At 45.0% G+C, this 20,344-nt stretch overlaps 2 protein-coding genes across 3 annotated transcripts in view; both read right to left on the bottom strand.

Annotated features, from left to right (window-relative positions):
- The window catches only part of Bltp2 (bridge-like lipid transfer protein family member 2), a 31,048-nt gene extending 18,304 nt beyond the window's left edge, over positions 1-12,744 (bottom strand). The window contains exons 1-19 of one of the 2 annotated variants that reach the window (XM_055620377.1): positions 12,562-12,744; positions 11,670-11,799; positions 10,904-10,953; positions 10,482-10,629; positions 9,798-9,916; positions 9,349-9,409; positions 7,787-7,976; positions 7,074-7,197; positions 6,807-6,931; positions 6,495-6,562; positions 6,261-6,406; positions 5,510-5,628; positions 5,239-5,402; positions 4,837-5,095; positions 3,869-4,074; positions 1,175-2,267; positions 594-785; positions 253-455; positions 1-100 (exon numbers count right to left, since the gene is read on the bottom strand). The exon at positions 1-100 is cut by the window's left edge and continues 210 nt beyond it. In XM_055620377.1, coding sequence (XP_055476352.1) covers positions 1-100; positions 253-455; positions 594-785; positions 1,175-2,267; positions 3,869-4,074; positions 4,837-5,095; positions 5,239-5,402; positions 5,510-5,628; positions 6,261-6,406; positions 6,495-6,562; positions 6,807-6,931; positions 7,074-7,197; positions 7,787-7,976; positions 9,349-9,409; positions 9,798-9,916; positions 10,482-10,629; positions 10,904-10,953; positions 11,670-11,799; positions 12,562-12,629 — 3,565 coding nt within the window. In that variant the 5' untranslated portion in view covers positions 12,630-12,744. Of the gene's footprint in view, positions 101-252; positions 456-593; positions 786-1,174; positions 2,268-3,868; positions 4,075-4,836; positions 5,096-5,238; positions 5,403-5,509; positions 5,629-6,260; positions 6,407-6,494; positions 6,563-6,806; positions 6,932-7,073; positions 7,198-7,786; positions 7,977-9,348; positions 9,410-9,797; positions 9,917-10,481; positions 10,630-10,903; positions 10,954-11,669; positions 11,800-12,561 lie in introns of those variants that run through there. The other variant, XM_055620378.1, reaches the window with a different exon arrangement.
- Positions 12,745-16,873: 4,129 nt separating this feature from the next.
- Sdf2 (stromal cell derived factor 2) overlaps positions 16,874-20,344 on the bottom strand; it is a 12,342-nt gene continuing 8,871 nt past the window's right edge. The window contains exon 3 of the mRNA XM_055619849.1: positions 16,874-17,493. Within this exon, the coding sequence (XP_055475824.1) occupies positions 17,206-17,493 (288 nt within the window). The 3' untranslated portion in view covers positions 16,874-17,205. The remainder of the gene's footprint in view (positions 17,494-20,344) is intronic.

The raw sequence follows: 20,344 nt of genomic DNA, 5'->3' as shown, positions 1-20,344 counted from the left end.
TGACATCCAGGTCCCCTTTGAACACAAACTGACCAGGTTTCCAATGAAATGAAAGGTGGCTCCATTCCCAGTGCATGTTTTCAGTTGTATTATACGGATCCTAGAATGACCCCGCCCCACCCCAAAGAACACAGTGAGCTACAGATAAGAGAATGGTCTCCCAAATCAGTACCTTTCTCTCCATGCCCCACATGCTGTACAGGTCCCTACTATACTATCCTAACAATGAAATGACTCCACAGAGCCCCTCACCTCAGTGGCCAGCTGATGCAGGTTTGCTTGTTCAATATCCATATGCCAGTCCCCATGGAACAGAAGACGGCTCTTATCCCACCAGGGCAAAGGTGGGCTGGGGTCAGCTGAGGGCTTGGTCAAGAGGTCCACACATTGACCAATCTGTGTCCAGGCTGGATCCCAGCATGGGCCCCACACCACTGTGTACTGGAAGATTTCCGCTAGGGTAGAGGAATGCAGGCTTCAGCTTACTACAAAACACCTCTCTGTTCCTCCTTTGTTCCAAAAGGGCCTCAGCTTATCCTCTACCCAAGGCCCACAAATACCCCTCAGCTAAACCAACTGCCTCCTTTACTCACAGTGGAAGTCATGGTAGAACTTCAGTGGGGGCATGTTTCTCTCTACTGCCACACTACCCCAGGGAAGCCCCAAATGCAGGATTTGACGTCGACGGGAGCAAGGCTGGCCACTCTGCTCAGTGCCTGCAAGTCGTCCCATGAGCCGCCAGTCACGGATCTCAAACAGGTAGCGTGGATAGTCTCTGATCCGAACTATTATTAGACAACAGATACACACTGGTTGCTCACTTTCACATGTGTTTTGTTTTGTTTCCCTGCTGTTCTTTTTATCACTCCAGAGAATGAGGGGTGGCAAGTAAGTAGCAAAGCTAAAACAGGACATAGAGTAAAGCAGAGGTGAGGGGCAAAGAGAACATGAAATTCAAGAGCCAGAATACCCTTAAAGACAGCTGTGTTCATTGCCCTATTACATCCGCTAAGCAGTTTCAGGGTGAAAATCAGGAACAAAGAAAGGGAAGCAGAGACCGTCCACCCAAAGCCAACTACAGTTCCCAATACAGCCTAGATCTTTGCAATCACTCAGAGAGCTCCCTGGCTCTCGCAGGCCAAATGCAGGCTCCACAAACAGGGGATGCACTCACCCAGAAAAGTTTTGACACTGCACTTGAGCATACGACACCATTGAATGGCAAGATCTATTCCCTCAGCAGGAAAAGGGCTGCCAGGATCAAGCTCTCGAACCTGCTCTAGCACACGCTCAGGCCCGTGGAAGGAGGCATCTGCCAGAGCCACCAGCTCCAGCCCCGCCAGGCTCCAGGTGAGCAGTGCACGGCGCATGGGTGTGCTGCCATAGAGACGGCGAGAGCGCTGGATGTAGATTTCAATGTTTTTGCGTTCCAAAGAGGCATAGAGTTCCTCAATTTTTCGAGCTGGCAACAGCTCCCCATGCTGCTTCCGTAGGGCAGCCACTTTGGCGTCCAGCAACTGCAGTCTTTTGGAACTTTCCTTACTTTCATCCTTCATCAGTTCATAGTTATCGTGAAGTTTCACCTCAAAGACGTCATCCAGAAAAACCCACGAAAAGTGCTGAACCTTGATGAGCAGATCAGGTGGGAGAGGAGCAGGGCTTGAAGAAGCCCAAGCTGGAGTCCCTCGATGCAGCCCCTTGAGCCATTTCTGAACTCCCACAGCCTCATCTAAAGTTCGAGAGAAGTCATACTGATAAGGAAATTCCACTGAGACTGATCCAAGGGAAAAGAGCCAAACACGATTGCGAAGGGTCTGCAGTGCAGGGAAGGGGTTCCTGTGGAGGATCATCTCTTCCAGCTCAGGCAGGAGCTGTACCTCCACCTCCTTGAAGTTGAAGATGCTGTTGCCATCAAAGCCAGCAGCCAGTTCTGGGCAGTAAGCCTGCAGTGAGCCTCCATGTCGGTTCAGTGACACACTCTCTGCAGCCAGGGTAATGAACTTGTCCTCAGCTACAAAAGCTGTCAGTTTGGCAGTGCTCACCTCCAGGGTCAGGTTTAGCAGCCGCCTAGGTGGGGATGGCTCAGGGAGATGGTCTTCTGGCTCAGAAGTGGCCTGTGGAGTCTCTAGTGCATGGGATTGGACAATCTCAGGAAACACGGTTGCTCGTAACAGGTCTCGGCACTGTAGAGTGGCCAAGATATGCTGGTACAGGTACATGTGATCTGGGGGGCTCCAGAGCAGAGTCAGCCCAGCACCACACTGAACCTTTGGGGTGTAAGAAAAGAACCTGTCAATCACTATGTCTCAGAACAGTAGAGGTAACAGGGAAACTATTACACGTGCTTCCTGGCTCAAGAATTATATCCACCCATAAATCTTTCCTAAAAAGACCACGTTAATTACTGCTTTGCTTGGTTCCCCCTTGGCACTAAAATGCTAAGTTAAAAAAGTTATCATCTATATCACACTTATGCTTTTGAGTTTTCCTTTAGTAGATTCTAAAACGCCTTGGAAGTATGAGTCGTGTTTTCTATGGTTAAACAGAATGCATAGAAGGAACTTAATAATCATTTGGCTTTATGTTTCCACTCACAAGTTACCATTCAATGAATACTGTCTAGAAACAAGTGCAACTTCAAATGTTTCATCAACGAACTAAAAGGCTTAATTCCTAAAACACAATGTACAAGTACTGGCCACACAGTGGAACACAACAACCGACTTATTATGAATGAATGTCCTTGTTACCCTGAGACACAGCCGGTTCTGAAAAGCTCAAGGGATGAACAACTGAAAAACCAAGACACAGACACTCCCTCAAGTACAGTCTCTGAAAAGCAACCTCCTTGGTTTCCAAAGGAAAGTGAGCTCAAAGCCTCTCTTCTCCTTTGAAAAACCCCATGCCCACCTGATACTGTATGGAAAAAGACACTGAAAAGCCTCCCATCTTCAGATCCCTTCTAGCCTTCTAAGGAACTGAGTGCTTCCAAAAAAATGTGTTTGTATATGTGTGTTTGTGTCTGTGTCAACACACAAAGGCACCATAACGCACACATAGGGAAATTAGAAGGTAACGTTCAAGAGTTGGTTCTTTCCACTCCAGAGGTTCTGGAGATTGTCGGGCCTGATAACAAACACGTTTACCCAAAGAGCCATCTCTCAGAACCTCACTTTTTTTTTCTGTCTTCAGATTTATGTTTATGAATGTTTTGCCTGCATATATGTATGTACAGCACATGCCCGCTGAAGTGAAAATCAGATCCCTTATTATTGGAACTATGGGTAATTATGAAATCATGATGTGGGTACTGGGAATTGCATATACAAGTCCTCTACAAGAATGATGATAAGTGCTCTTAATCACTGAGCCACCTCTCCAGCCCCACTTACTTTTGTTTTTGTAAAATGATATATCAGAGGTCCTGAGTTCAATGCCCACACCCACATGATGGCCCAACTATCTGTAATAAAATCTGATTCCCTCTTCTGTATGAAGACGGGGCACTCGTATACATAATATATAATTTTAAAAAAATGTATCTGTTATCTCCTTTAAAATGACCCCATAGTTTGCAGTCGGGGAGGCTAAAATGGATACAGCTGTAACAAGACAGTTATGGATGGGTAATTACTGAAACTGGAAATATGAAAGTTCAAATATTCTCTCTATATTTCTATGTGTTTATAACATAATAAAATGTTAAAAATATAAGAAGGAAAGATGGACACCAGCTGTCACTTTTCTCTAAGTTTTAGAACACTACTCAAAGAGACCAAAAAATGTTTTTTGGTTTTTTTTTTTTCTTTTCAAAAAATGTTTTAAGTGGTAGGAAAATCTAGCCTGGTCCTTAGCCCCAAAGCATTACCTCTATAGAGCGGATGCTGCTGTGATAGGTAAGGGAGAGCATGGAGAGGCCAAGCACTGGTGTGGGGATGTCAGGAGCCTTGCAACAGGGCTGCATCTTCTCTGTGATGGATTTTACTAGAGCAAGCACAAGCCCTTGAATCCCCACAGTAGAGGTCTCAGCGCTGCCCAAGACAGTCAGTGTGTCCAGTCGTATCTCTGAAGCACCTGGCATCAAGAAACCAAGACATTCCAAGTCCTGAAATCATAACACGTCCTTTCTCCTTTCTTATCCCTTTACTGCCTTTAGTCCCCACACTTCCCTTAAGTGATTGATTCCTAATATTTTAGGAAAACTTCCCCTTTTCCTCTAATCTACCTAGATCTGGAAAAGACAGTTTCCCAGTGTTTAGAAATTATCCATCTATCATTCATTCCCCAGAAATACACACAAGGAAATAAAAAGCTGGAGCAGGCCAGCCTGGTCTACAGAGAGTTCTAGGACAGCCAGGGCTACATAAAGAAACCCTGTCTCAGAAAACCAAAATGAAAACAGAAAGGAAGAACGGAGGGAAGGACAAAGCTATGTAGGAGCCAGACACAGCTATAACGCCAGCATTCACTAGATTGAACTGGAAGATTCCAAGCTAGAAGGCACTCAAGATTACTTTAGCAAGATCATGCCTCAAGGGGAAAAAAAAAAATCACAAAAAAACAAAAAACATCAAAACAAAAGAAACCCTACATGGTCTCATTCTCTTGACCACATTAAGGCTAAGTTTTTCCTCCTATCTGCGTCTGTTTTAATAGTTCCCTTCAATAGACACTAAGAAGTAGCACAAAGCCTGTCCTTTAAGCCTTTCTAATATTTCATGCCTCTAACATAGAAACTTCCAGATAATGAGTTTCCTTAATGAGAAGCTGACTGGATCAGCCTAGGCTGCCGAGTTCACACACTACATACTTCAGCAGACTTCCAGTTCCACTCACCAACCAGTGCAGAAAGAGTGAACAGGTTCATGTCTTCCACCTTCAAGTCCACCTTCCATAGTAAGGTCACAGATTCCCCAAGGGAAGATTTCCTGGAGACAGCTGACTTTTCAGATTGTGGAATCACCAAGGACAGGATTCGAGACAGACACTGGGCACAGATGTCTGATATTTCTACCTGAAGTCCTCGAATAGTACAGTCAAGAAAGAGAGTATTGGATTGGGTGCTGGACAAGCCCAGGGGCTGGTTATAGCTACCCTAGAAAAGAAAGGAAACCTACTGAAACCAATCAGAGTGAACGCACACAGCTGCTGCATCACCCACACCAAGAGCACATGCAATGCTCAGAAGCCTGTCAGCACAGGGAACTGGGGTCTCCTCGGCATACAACGTCCACCTACCTGTAGTGTGAAGGAGTCCAGGACAAGCGCTTCACCCCACACATGCATATTAGGCGGATGTGGTGCCCGCTGAATGTGGGAGTCACTACCCACGCGCCAGCAGAGGTGATCCACAGTTAGAACAGCCCGCTGATGGATACTTTGTGGCCGGAGGTGCTGGTAATCTGAAATAGGTGGTAAAGGGTAGTCTATTAAGCTACTGTGGCCATGAAGCAGACACTGGTGTAACCAAAGAGTAAATCCTGTTCCTTTCCCATCTTCTGAGCCTTACCTAAGGAGATGGAATTGAACCCCAAAGCAAAAGGTGGTGTATCTCCAAGCTGAATGGAAATGCTGACATTGGAGACCGCGGTGCTGAAGATAATGGGAGCCAGGATCTGAGGGAAGATCCTACAAAGGGTTAAGAATAACATCACTATAGCTGCAGCTTCTTACCAAGGAATACAATCCTCAAAGTTGTTGACAACTTAGTTTTATTGTGAATCGTTAGGACTAGCAACAGCTACAAAGTAAAAGGCTAGGTTTGTCAAATTGCTGTTCTTTCCAACGGTAATCTGAGGGAACCCCAGAAAGACATGAGATAAGACAATATTTGCACATTCACAGCCAATACAGTGACTATCAGCAACATCAGGACTTGCCCTAGTAACAAGAAGCTCACTTCCAACTCACCTTCTCTGTGCAGAACAATGCAGACAATGCACAAACCAAAATGGTTCTGCAGATCTGACACCACACCCTATAACCCCAAACAGGTGACACACTGTTGCTCCTCACAGTCCTCGTCAAAAAAGGTTTGTCTTACATATAAATAAGGGACTGCATTGGGCACTAAGAATGACAACATGAAAAAGACATCCTCATACCAACAAAGGGTAAAACCTAACAGAGAACATATATAAAACAGGTTTGCTTCTGAAGCTAAGATTTAGGGAACTCAGACAATCAAATGTATAATTTAACACAGGATCCCACTTTGGATAAAAAGAATACACCTGAGAAGATGGTGACTTAAAATGCACCTTTTTTTCCTTTGCTTAAGATCAGGTGAACTAGCTCCTTGGGTCTCCAATGCTAGCATAAGCAGCCAGTGAGAGAATTCCTGGTGTCGGTAATGAATGATACAAGTGTTCAAAACAAGAGACGCTGAGAGGTCAATGGTGGTTACCTGGAAATGAGAACCACTGAGTGTGGGTTTCACTCCTGTAACTCATAACACAACAATGTGGAGAGAGCAAAGAGTCTTAGCCACATACCTGCACATTAGCCTTGAGGGAGCTGAGGCAGACAATCCGTTGGCGACTCTGGGATAGCAATAACCCATCTGTAAGATGCCAAAGAACAGATGAGAAGACAAAGGGAAGACACAAGGTAACATAGGAGATGGGCAAGTGCAAGCAATAAGACGAATAAACTGTCATCAACACTGTGAGTTAGGGTTACTTTCCCATTATGTTCTCTTCTTCCCTATCTCAGTTACACTGACATAAATCATGGAACCATGTGGGGTACTAACACAGAATGCCTGGTCCTCCCTTCTCTCAGAACCCATAACCCCTTCCATGAACCTTCTAGTAGGAGTTCACTGCTCATCTGTGCCATATCATAGTTGGCTGTGAAGCTTCGAAGGGGCAGCTGATCCTCATCTCGGTGATACAGGAAATGCAGTAGCTTCAGTGTCCAAGTAAGGTGCCTGGACCAGAGAGTCTACATCAGAAAGACCAAGAATGCCATCCCTCCTTCCTCTCCACAGAGAAGCTCAGTGAAGATACTAAGACTAGTGATGGCGATCTAGCAGACTCATTACCACTCCCCAGTCGCAGGTGAGACCTCACCGTTTTTGACTATTCATAGATAACACCACACTTGTGTTCTCCATCTTCACCTTGACTTGGTCTGGGAGCTGCTGGAGGAAGTATAAGCCAGGCAGAGTTGGTTCAGCAAAGTTCTCTGTCAAATCTGGAAATAGGAATGAATAATATACACGGCAACCATCAATCCTTAACATTCTCAAATGCTCCCAGCTCTGTTCCTCTTTAGCCAAATCCTCACACATAAAGCAAGATAAAAAGATAAGATAAGCAAATGCTTAAGAGGGCACAAGGCCAATAACATCACAGATTCAGGTACCTGATGTACTTCCTTCCCCAGACACTAAGGCATAAACAGTATGGTGACTAGTGAGGTATGATGGAGAGAATATGGACTTGAGTGTCAAATAATTTACACTCGTTTTCACTAACTATAAGACCTCAGACAAGTTAGCTAGCTAACTGTTCTAGGCTTGTTTCCTTATTTGTGAAGTGAAGGAAATGTAGTGAAAACATACATAAAACACACAGTGCAGGTCTAACTCAGGGTAAGTAGACACCAAATGTTAGTTCTTTGACTCAGAACAAAGAAATGCCTATTTCCTCTAACTACCCAGTCAAAGGTCATGGTGTCTAATGACTCACACCTGAATAAGTGATGAAACCACTGGTTTTTCTACTTCCAAAATAATCCCTGAAACTAAGGTAGACCAGAAGCTCAAGAGCGAAGGCTTTACCTGAATAAGAAACAGACTTGGATATCCGGCCTGGGGCCTGACACAGTAGTTGACTATGGAAAAGACCCTCATGTAGCTCAGCATGGAGTGTCCACACATTCACAATGATAGCTTTCAGATGCCAACTGCTGATGCCCACCTGTAGACACAGGTCCAGGGCCAGTGAGAGCTCTACGAGGCATGTATCCTCCTGTGTAGAAAGTATTAAAGTTTTAGGTCAAACTGGAATGGCCTGGAACCAGTGTGGTTGTACATACTTATAATCTTAGTACTCAGACTAAAATAGAAGGCCCACCATGAGTTCAAATTCAGCCTGGGCTACACACTGACCCAGCCATAGCTATACAAGACAAAACAGTCTCCCCAAAACAAATAAAACTACAATGGTTAGAAACACTGGCTGGAGAAGCTGGAAACAGCCCAGATGCCCCTCAACTGAAGAATGGATGCACAAATTGTGGTATATTTACACAATGGAATATTACTCAGCAATAAAAAAACAAGGAAATCATGAAATTTGCAGGTAAATGGTGGGATCTGGAAAAGATCATCCTGAGTGAGCTATCCCAGAAGCAGAAAGATGCACACGGTATATACTCGCTCATATAGACATATAATATAGGATAAACCTACTAAAATCTGTACACCTAAAGAAACTAATCAAGAGGGAGGACTCTTGCTAAAATGCTCAATTCCTACCCAGAAAGGCAAAGAGGCTGGACATCAGAAGAAGGAGAAAAGAGGGAACAAGTCAGGAGCCTGACACAGAGGACCCCTGAAAAGCTCTGCCCTGCAGACTATCAATGCAGATGCTGAGACTTATGGGCAACCTTTGGGCAGAGTGCAGGGAATCTTATGAAAGAAGTGGGAAACAGTAAGATCTGGAGAAGACAGGAACTCCACAAGGAGAGCAACAGAACCAAAAAATCTGAGCACAGGGGTCTTTCCTGAGACTGATACTCCAACCAAGGACTATGCATGGAGATAACCTAAGACCCTGCACAGATGTAGCCCATGGCAGTTCAGTATCCAAGTGGGTTCCATTGTAATAGGAACAGGGACTGTCTCTGACATGAACTGATTGGCCTGCTCTTTAATTACCTCCCCGAGGGGGAAGCAGCATTACCAGGCCACAGAAGACGACAATGCAGCCACTCCTGATGAGAGCTAATTGACTAGGATCAGAAGGAAGGAAAAGAAGACCTCCCCTGTCAGTGGACTTGGAGAGGGGCATGCATGCAGAGGGTGGAGGAAGGGAGGGATTGGGACGGAGGAAAGAGGGAACCACAGGGGGGATACAAAAGGAATAAAGTGTAATTAATAAAGAAAAAAATGTAAAAATAAATAAATAAATAAATAAATAAATAAATAAATAAATAAGGAACACTGGCTGGGAATTTTCTTGGAAAAAAAAAGCAAAAAAACAAAACAAACAACAGCAAAAAAAAAAAAAAAAAAAAAAAAAAAACCTTCAAGGCACAGAATATACAACATAAATTCCCCAAGCTCTTCCGTATGTACACTCAAAAAAAGAAATATCACAGTAGCCATGACATACGCACCAGCTGACCACTCTTCAGAACTTTGCTATTGATCTTTGATAGATTCACTTCGCAGATGAGACTGGGGAAGAAAAAAATCAAAAGGATTTCATCCAGGGGTAGTAGCACCCCTCTTCAATCCCAGCACTCAGGAAGCAAAGGTCGGTAGTTTTCTGTGCATTCAGAGACAGCCTCATCTACATTGAGAGTTCTAAGACACCCAGGGCTGTATAGGAGACCCAATTTCAAAAACAAAACAAAAACTCTTGACCCCTTTCCTCACTACTTATTTCTAATTAATCTGTTGGCTAGAAAGGACACAGCAAGCAGAATATCCAATCTTGGCTTCTCCTCAAAACTGATCAAAATGAAACCTGACACCCTATAAAAGGAGGTTTTAACACTGTTCCCCTAAAGCAACTCCCAAAAGGGATACTGCCAGAGCCTCTTCCCCTCCCCCCGCAACTTACCTTTTCTCATCACTGTCTAAAATAAATCTGCTTCTACTGATCTGAATGTGCCACAAAGACTCAGAGGTAGCCACCTTAAGAACCATGATGTTTATGGCATCTACGTGAATGGAGAATAGCTGGAAGGAATAACAAGGATAATCAATAAACAACATAAATGCAGCACCCTTTCTTTCCAGCTGAGAAAAGAATGACCTTAGCTTTCCATTTTCCAGATAGTAAAAAAATAAAATAAGTCACCCCATGCTGCAAAGCCAACTAACCACCGAAATACAATTAATAATAGTAGAAGTTGGGCTGGAGAGATAACTCATTGAATAAGAGCACAGGCTGCTCTTTCTGAGAACTTCGGTTCAATTCCCAAACCCCACAGAGCAGCTCACAACTGCCTGTAACTCCAGCTCTAGGGAAGCCAACAGTTTCTGCTAGCCTCTTCAGTCACTGCACACTTGAGCATATGCAGAAAAATAAAAATATTTAATTTTTAGAAAGAATAGTAGCATCGGTGGTGGCACACGCCTTTAATACCAGCACTCGGCAGCAGGAGGAGGTGGATCTCTGAGTTTAAGACCAGGCGGGTCTACATATGATTTCCAGGAGTTGGAGCTACACAGAGAAACTCTATCTCCAAAAACCAACCAACCAAACAAACAAAATAAGACAGAATTGCAGAAGTTGTCTCACTTGGCAGAAGATCTTCAACAAGGCTGGGCTGAGGGACAGTCCCTTTTGCTCCGCCTCCGTGTTCTGAGAGAATGGGGCAGACAGGCTAGAGACCTTCTGTAAGTCTGTTCTGATGCGCACTTCTCCGAGGCACAGCGCCACATAGTGTCTACTCAAAAGAGAAGCCTCATTATCATCTGGTGCATCCCTTCCAGAGCAGTCTCCTTTCCTCCTGCACATTCTCTCTCCCAGTCCCTTAACAGCTCAAATAACAGCGGAAGTTGTTTTCGGCTCGCCTCACAGAACAGCACTTGGACTAAAAAGAGACTCCAGCAGGAACGTCCCCTCCCACCTTGACTAAAATGTCTCCGTAGAAATTTCACTGTTAAAACTCAATCTCAAAACATTCCCCAAGGGCAAGAGTGAGGACAAATAGTACTCACGGCAGATCATGGCTAAGGAGTTTGCTGGAGATCCACAAGTTGTCAATTTCCTAAAATGATATGAAAGAAAGCTGTGTTGCTACAAAAGCAATGACGGCAGCTTTATGAACCAGAAGAGGTCCTGAGTCCCAGAAGGAGGAAGTTCTATCGGCCTCCCACTAAATATGACCATTCCTCTTTCACTGGTGTTTCCGACCAGCACTGCTATCTTGCTCCTCATGATGATGTTTGTTGAATTTGCTTAGTACTTCTCTTTTTATGGATATGTTGACACCCTATTTCCTCTCTTAAATTAGAACAGTAAGTTTGCTGTTTCCTGTTATCTTTCTCCTGTTTCTTCCATATCTTTATTTCACATCCTGGATACTCCTTTGTGTGTTTGTCACTAGATACTAAACAGGACCCTGAATATTCCAGGCTCTACCACTGAACTGTTACTCCAACTTATTTTAATTTTGAGACAAGCCCTCACTAAGTTGCCCAGGCAGGCCTTGAACTTATAATCCTCTTGCCTCGAACTCTTGAGTAGCAAGGACTATAGGTGTATACCAACAGATCTAGTCCCGTGAACACTTAAACAACTTCTATCCATTGCAGGGTCCTCCAAGTAGCTCCTAAGATCCTACTGATAAGGAAATAATAGTGGTCGAATTAACTAGGAAAACTACTCATGATTCAGCTAAAGTGTGAAATCCAACTAAATCAACCACTTGTCCCCCAACAACTCTTCTCTTTCTCCCCCTCCCCCACTTCTCTGGGCACTCACCACCGTCTGCTGGTGCTGCTGAAACTTAAGACTGACATTTTGGATCCAAAAAAATCGGAAGGAGCCAATCTTTAGCTCTGCCTGCAACTTCCGCTGACACCACCTGGTGGCCAACCGGACCACAAGCCACCTGCAGAAAAATCAGTTGAATTATAAGACCCTCTCCCCCCAGTTTGGTTCAAGAAAGGCCTTGCAATGGGTGGTATCCTGAAACCAGATCTTTCTTGGAACTTTCCGATTTTCCTAACGAACTCTTCTGTCACATACATTTAGGTACAATAATCAGGACCACGGGTCCGTAGATTCAAACAAACCCAGACAAACTAAACTCACCCTCTAAGAGGTCAAAAAAAAAAAAAACCCAAAAACACAAAAACCAAAAACCGAAAGCAATCCTCAAATCTTTAGGAACCAAAAGTAAAAAGAGGTCCTCAAAAGCAATCAAAGTAAAGGCAGCCGTGTTAAATACGTCATCGTACACTCCCTAGAGGGTCCCAGTCTGCGTCCCCACCCTGCAGACGTTTGCAAGAAGGCAGAGGTCACATTCGAGACAGCTCTGCGCTAGACAACCAGTACTCCTGACCTCTCCCCAGGGTGGGGCTGCAGGTGCCCTTCGCCATTTGGGAAGAGGACACTGGGGCGAAAGGAGCAGGAAAGGGAGACCACCGAGGGAGGCCCCCTTCCTCACACACATGCACACTCACTTCCTGGACTCCGCACTGGGGCCCGAAGCTTCAGCGACCGCCTGCCCCCACCTCGCCTCGGCCCTAGCTGAGCGGGTCCCCCGGGACCCCCCGCCCCCACCCCCTTCCGCCTACCGCGCCCGACCAGCCCGCGCCTCCTCCAGCCCCTCTGCCTCGTCCCCCGTCCGCCGTGGCTGGAAGCCCCTCACCGGCCTAGGAAGAGTGCGCTAAGCGCAACCAGCAGCAAGACCAACAGCACGGAGAGAAATAGAGGCATTTAGGTCCGGGTCCGGCCCGGCATGGCCCCGACCCCCGCCATGCCGGGCCCCGACGCCGGAACCGCACAGCGCCGCGGCGGGCCTTGGCCGCGCACGCACACGCAGGGCGAGGAAGCGTTGGTGTGCGTGCGCGCGCGCGCGCGCGCCTCCGCCCCGGTCGCTGGCGACCAGCCCGCTGTCTCCCTCCGCGCCCCGCCCCGCGCCCGGGAGCGCCGAGGGCCGATCCGCTGCTTGCGCGGAGTGAGGGCGTGGCTCGGAGGGGCGCGGCTTAGGCGGTGCGGGCCGCGGACGCGCTTTCTCCCGCGCCGGACCCGGGGTGCAGCCTGCGCGAACGGCCGCGGAGCTCGGGGATGGTGACCGCCCAGTGGAGCTCCACCCAAAACGCTTTCCCTAAGACAGTTCGGAGCCAGCCTGCCTCCTTAGAGCCTGTTTATGGGAGCTAGCTAAAGTTGTGTGCCCCCAGGTCAGACAGGATCCTGTCTGCAAAAGATTGACCAAGAAACCAAGAGGTAATTGAAAGACCTTAGATACCGCCTCATCCCACGAGGAAACCAGTGGAGTCTACTTACGTGAAATAAGAGACTTAAAGGTCAAATCAGGCGAGAGTGAATTTTGCTTTCTTCATTGTAAAATGGAGTAGATGAGATCTGTTTAGTTATTCTCATGAGTCAGTGTCTGAATAATACAGTACATGATAAAGAAAGCCAGATGGTTCCAGGATATTCTGGAGTATTTTGTGTTCTTGGCTCTTAGGTCCTAATCTCATTACGATTCTTCCAGATTTTACTCAGAATTTCTCCTTTGGCCCCTTCAGATAACAACTTCAGGGCCTGTGACATAGCTCAACAGTAAAGGTACTTGCCGGCAGGTCTAAGGACCTGAGTTCCGTCCCCAACCCCCACGTGTTGGAAAGAGAGCACTAACTTCCACAAGGTGTCCTCTGACCCACACACACCTGTTATCTTCGAAATCTGCAGTATTCAAGTGTGGTTTCTCCATGTTCAGGGGTAGTTAAGAACTCTGCACACAACACATCTCCGTACTCACATTCATCTCGTGGGGGTCTCTGCAAACACCCGGGCTAACGCCAACAGTCCAAATCTGGCTCAGTATGATTAGTAACTGGTATTAGTACAGACTTCTAGAGTGTGACAGCCGGCAGTTTATTTCAGGCATATTTGTAGCCCTGCCAGACCAAGAACTTGATAGGCAAGCCAGGATGGCTTCAAACTTGGAGTGAGCCACCTACCACTGCCCCCTGAGTTCTGGGATTACAGGCAGGCACCACCATGACTACACTCTTTTTGAAAGCGTCTCCCTCTGCAGCTTAAACTGGCCTGGAACTCATAACCCTCTAGTCTCAGCCACCTAGGTACCAGGATTACCTCTGACAACACAGATTAATTTCTCCTAGCAAGAAGTCACTTCAAGCACGCAGAGATTAATAAGAGCTGGAGCACCAGCCTTGAACAGGGACTCTTTTTCAATGTGTATAGTTTTGAGCTACAACACTGTGTTTTTACATATGCTTTTCATCTGTAAATCTCTTTTAGTTCCAGACACTGAGCTAAACATGTTTTACAGAGACAGAAACTGCAAGTCTGGCTCTTTTGAACAAACAGGGAGATTTACAATTTAAAGATACCGACACAGCTACCTCCAGACTGGAGCTGCTTTTCCCCTGGCAGATTTATGCCCTTCCTGAGAAGAGGCACAGGGCTTAAAGAGTGCAGTGTCTTCAAGAGTCATCTTTTCTGAACTGCCTAGCAGAAGCAAGGTTTTGTGTTTTTTGTTGGCTTGTTTTCTGAGACAGGGTTCAGACCAGTGCAAAGGCCCTGCTTGCTGGGATCACAGGTGTGTGCCACGACCGCCTGGTGAGACAAACTCCTTTTGAAAGCAGGAATGAAACCTAACTGGGAGCTGGGATTGTATCCTTGCAACTGCCCAGCCAAGCAGTGCTTCTTCAGTTGAGTTTTACTTGTGCGTAACTAAAATATTTCTAAGCTGATAGTCTCAATAATATTAGTTTGGTTTTATGTATATATATATTTATTTATTTTTGAGACAGGGTTTCTTTGTGTAGCTCTGGCTGTCCTAGAACTCACTCTGTAGACCAGGCTGGAGAGAGATCCACCTGCCTTTGGAGTGCTGGGATTAAAGGTGTGGGTCACCATGCTAGTTTATCCATTTTATTCTCTCCTCTCACCACACCTATCACTTTATGATTTCTCTACTTCTTTCTGAAGACATACAAGGAATCAATTCAACCAAAGTAGAATAGAGTGAGGAAGAGCAGGGGCAGAAATGGAATTCTAATTCTTGGTTTGAATTTACTGAGATCAAAAGTTCTTTGTAAAAGAACTGGAAGTTTCTTAACATCATGGGCCATGCCTAACACAGAACTGATTATCTACATATATTCCACATTAATAATTTAAATCAAGTAAGTTTCTAAAATAAAAAAGCAAGTTGCATGTGGTGGCATGCACCTTTACTCCCAGCATTCAGGAGGCAGAAACTTGTGGATTTCTGTGGTTTTGAGAATAGCCTGGTTTTTATAGGAGTTCCAGAACATTCAGAGAGCAACACAGTGAGACCCCGTCTCCCTACCACATGCACAAAAGCAGGGCCTTAGTGATTAGGAACACTGATTTATCTTCCACAGAACCCAGTTTAATTCCGAGGATCCAGTTCACAACCATCTGTAACTCCAGTCCCAGGCTTGTGGTACACAAACATACATTAGGCAAACACTTACATACAGTAAGTAAACAAACAAACAGAAACACAAAAGCTTATAGTCACTGGACTTCCACCCTGGCAGTCACTTCTGCGCACTGCTAGCCAATGGAGGAGCAAACTCTAGAAGTAACTGGAACAGGAAAGAAGGAAGTGAGGTGGCAGAGGGAGGACAAATAAAACCTTTAAAAAAGGATTTCAGTTTGGGGGGGGAAGGTAGAATTAAAAAAACAAACATGGTATATAGTCACTTCCAGTGGATATTAGACATATAATATACCTAGGATAACATACTAAAATCTGTACACCTTAAAAAGCTAAGCAAGAAGGAGGACCCTGGGTAAGATCAATCCTCACTCAGAAAGGCAAATGGGATGGACATTGGAAGAGGGAGAAAACAGAGAACAAGACAGGAGCCTACCACAGAGGGCCTCTGAAAGACTCTACCCAGCAAGGTATCAGAGCAAATGCTGAGAATCATAGCCAAACTTTGGGCTATGAGTGCAGGGAATCTTATGAAAGGGAGAGACAGAAAGACCTGGAGGGGACAGGAGCTCCACAAGGAGAGCAACACAACCAAAAAATCTGGGCACAGGGGTCTTTTCTGAGATTGATACTCCAACCAAAGATCATGCATGGATATAACCTAGAACCCCTGCACAGAAGTAGCCCATGGCAGCTCAGTCTCCAAGTGGGTTCCCTAGTAAGGGGGATAAGGACTGCCTCTGACATGAACTCAGTGGCCTGCTCTTTGATCACCTCCCTATGAAGTGGGAGCAGCCTTACCAGACCACTGAGGAAGACAGTGTGGCCATTCCTGATGAAACCTGATAGACTAGGTTCAGAGGGAAGGGGAGAAGAACCTCCCCTATCAGTGGACTTGGGGAGGGGCATGGGAGGAGATAAGGGAAGGAGGGAAGGATTGGAAGGGAATTGAGAGAGGGGGCTACAGCTGGGATACAAAGTGAATAAGCTGTAATAAAAAATTAATTAAAAAAGGAAGCTGGCTTCCAAGAGCTAAACACAACTACAGTGCAGTTAAAAAGACCAAGTCAGACACAGTTCCTATCCCGAAAGTATTTAAAAGAGTGCAGATAGTAACTCAGTTTTCCTGTTCTACATTGTTAAAAGTATATCTATCCTGTAACAAATCTGTGAAGATTAAATGAAGGGCTGTTGGGCAGTGCTTAGATTAGCACTGATTAGTGAATTAGTGGTTTTGGTAACCCTTAGCCTTTTTCTCATCTGCATAACAGATCCACAGGAAGACATGTCATTAGCTACATATTATGTTGAACTCTGTGAAGGTATTATTTACACAGTTAAAATTTAACAAAGATATGCTCAGACAAGAAGTGGAGGTAGAGAGAGAAAAGGTTTGTATGCAAATAAACCTCTTAAAATGAACCACAGTGAAGGTTCCCAGAATCTTGAAAGTCTTAGGACTTGAGAATTAAGCAGGCAGACCCTGAAACAGGTTACTAATAAATGACCACACAATGACTAACGTTCTTTTTATTTTTTATTGACCATTTTGAAGAAAGACAAATAGGGGAAAATCACACGTTAACAATCCATGGTGCCAAACTCCTGCTGAGTAAAACTTCCCAGCTCTGAGGCAAGTTCCTCAACTTTCTTTTACCAGTCAGAGTGGAAATTATCTCTGCCTTCACTAACAAGCCCTCTCTGTTGAGACCTGACCAGATCTGGGAGAGTAACCAATTCCAAGCGTGAAGGGTTGAAGACCCAGCTTCTGCTCAGAGGACCCGTAGCAGGGGGAAGCAGCAGCAGATGTCTACAAACAATTGTGTAGTGACAATGACTCAGAGGGTTTAGTCATAGCTCTGCATGACGGACTTCCGCCTTCAGCAACTCACTGGGCTTCATGAAGATGCCTTCCATGGCCTTCCAGTAATTGTTCTGACTTGGCTGGGCCATGCCATGAACCTCCTTTTGTCCACTTATGGGTCGACCATATTGTTCTCCTGTGACAGACAGGAGTACATCAGTGGAAGAATGTTTGAACCTCACTTCACCATCTCTCACCCAGTAAGGTCCATTACAGAGCACCGTCCAGTCATCCAGATAGTCGCCTTCACCTTCTTCGCCAAAGGCACTCACCTCCTGGAAAAAATAAAAATGGCAACATTAACACATCTAACAGTTGGGTCTGAAGAGTGGAGGAATGGAGCCAAGAATGTTAGAGCATAACCATAGTCCTAACATTTGAGAAACGGATAAGAGGGCCAGGGGTTCAAGATCATCCAGCTACATGGGTAGTTAGAGGTTAGCCTAGGCTGCAAGAGACCCTTGTCTCCAAATAAATTAAATAAATAAGCAGATCAACAGAGATCTGCCCGCCTCTGCCTCTCAAGTGCTGGGATTAAAGGCATGTGCCACTATACCTAGCTTGTTGAACAAATTTTTAAAATGAAATAAACTATGGGATAAAAGACACAAAGGGCACAAGAGAAAACTGTCTTAGATTATAACTCAAACACTAATTTTAAAATTAATACTGTACCTGCCATATGTTTAAGCTTTAAATGTTACTTCTGTGTGAGTGTACACATGACATGGAATACATGTGAGGGCAAGTGACAACTTACAGAGTTGGTTCTCCTTTCACAAGGTAGGTACAAGAGCAAACTCAGGTCATGAAGTACCTTTAACATCCTGCAGGTGCTCCTTAATATTTTGTTGTTAGAGACAGAGTCTTGCTCAGTTGTCCAAGATAGCTGTGAGCCCATATGGGCTCAAGTGTTCTTCCTTTTAAGCAGCTGAGACTATGGGTGCACACTATTGCACCTGGTCTTCTAAGCAAATTTTTATTTGTTTTCACTTCACTCTACAGATCCCATTCTGGGGAGAGGAACAGTATTAGCATACATGTCTTTTCTCTATCAGGTGAGAGAACATAAAAGAAGCTACAATCCAGCAACAAGCTTGTGAAGAGCCCAGCTCTTGGTTCTAATTCCATTCACCAGGAAAAAGAATCAGGTTCACTGCAGAAATAGAGGACTTCAGAAGTAGGGCAAGAGATACACAAGAAGAGCCTTGAGCATCTTTTAGTACCAGAAAATAAGCAAGTGCTTTAAAATGCATGTCTGCATGTACACACATACACAGGACAGGATTCTAACAAATGTGTGGACACATGTCAAGTGAAAAATTCCAAAAGGCAAAAGGTAAAACCATTTGAACAGTAAAATAAACGACTGTTAATACTGGGTTATAATTCAAAGTAAAAAATATATATCCAGGAAGACATACTATTATGAATGAATGAATGGCGGGAAAAAGATAACCCCGCCCACACCCAATCCAAATAATGTATGTAGTTATTCCCCCTAATTAAAAGGAACGTAATCCCCTAACTACCAAAGTGTGGACTGCAGACGGTGACTTCACAAAGTATAAAATGGACAGGGGCAAAATGAAAGCATGACTTTACAGGTGATGGAGGTCAAATTACCATCATAAATCATGTTGACAGAATGCACCCTGGATAGGATGTGATAAAAATGTATTTTACCCTTATCTTCTTCACAGATTTCATCATGGGAAAAGGTTAGATTCCAAAGGGCATGAACAACACACCTGACTAACACGCCCCAAAACTGTCCAAGTCAGTGAAAACTATACTAGAAACAAGAGCCTAATGAGTCATGACAACTAAATGTACATCCTTTAACAGAAAAAGGACAGTAGGTAAGACTAAAAAAAGGGGTTGCAGAGATGGCTCAGCAATTAAGGGCGCGCTCTGAACCCACACAGCAGCTTATAACCAGCTGTAACTCCAGCTCCAGGGGACCTGATGCCTTTTTCTGACCTCTGAGGGCACAAGGCATGCATGTGAGGTTCCTCCACACATACGGGGAAAACACTCACTTAAAAAACTAAAGAAACAAGGATGCCCTATGGACTCCAGTTAGGGAAGTGTCTCAACACGGGCACATTACTGTAGTACATTTGCCTCATTAAGTTACAGGGGCAACCAGGGTACACGGTCTGCAACTGCAGAGTGAGGCCCCAGAGAAAGCAGCCAACCAACACTCTGTGGTCTCCTCCCCGACAGTAAAGATAAATCCTGCTGAGTTAAAAAGGAAAGTCAAAATAGGTCAGAGAGATGTCTTGGTAGGGAAGGTACCCATTACCAAGTATGGACTCTGAGATCTACACAGCGGAAGGAGAAAACCAAGTCCTGCAAGCTCTCCTCTGACCGCTACACATTTGCACCTGCACAAGACACACTCATGTCACACACACACACACACACACACACACACACAGAGAGAGAGAGAGAGAGAAAAAAAAATCCTGTATTTGGAGTAAGCGGTCAGGGGATCAGTGGAGTCACTGAGGAATATATAATGTCTGAAAGTTCAAGGCTTTAAAAAGTATCATAGAGGCTAGTGTGGTAGCACTAGCTTTAATCCCAGCACTAGGGAGGCAGAGGCAGTGGATCTCTGAGAGTTCGAGTCCAGCCTGGTCTACAAAGCAAGTTCCAGAACAGCCAAGGCTACACAGAGAAACCCTCTCTTGAAAACCTACCAAAAGGGCGAAAGAGATGGCTCAGAGGTGAAGAGCACTGACAGCTCTTCCAGAGGATCTGGGTTCAAAAGCCACCATCCACATGGCAGCTCACAACTGTCCAGTCCCAAGGGATCTGACACCCTCACACAGACATACATGCAGGCTAAACGCCAATACATATAAAATAAAAATAAATAAATCATTAAAAAAAAAAAAAAAGAACACCCTACCTCCCCCCAAAAAAGTAGCATAGAGATGAGTTTGAGGGATGGCTTAGCAGGGGTTTTTGTTTTTTGTCTTTTAATGTATGAATGTTTTGTTTCCATATACGCATGTTTTGTCTCCATGAATGCCTTCAGGCCAAAAGAGGGCATCAGACCACATTATAAATGGTTGTGAGCTGCCACATGGCTGCTGGGAATTAAACTCAGAGCCTCTA

This window comes from Psammomys obesus, unplaced genomic scaffold (genome assembly GCF_907164565.1).
Source record: "Psammomys obesus unplaced genomic scaffold, mPsaObe1.curated_primary_1811, whole genome shotgun sequence".
Lineage (NCBI taxonomy): Eukaryota > Metazoa > Chordata > Mammalia > Rodentia > Muridae > Psammomys > Psammomys obesus.
The sequence above is the reverse complement of the archived record's forward strand: the minus strand, read 5'-3'. Positions and strand labels throughout refer to the sequence as shown.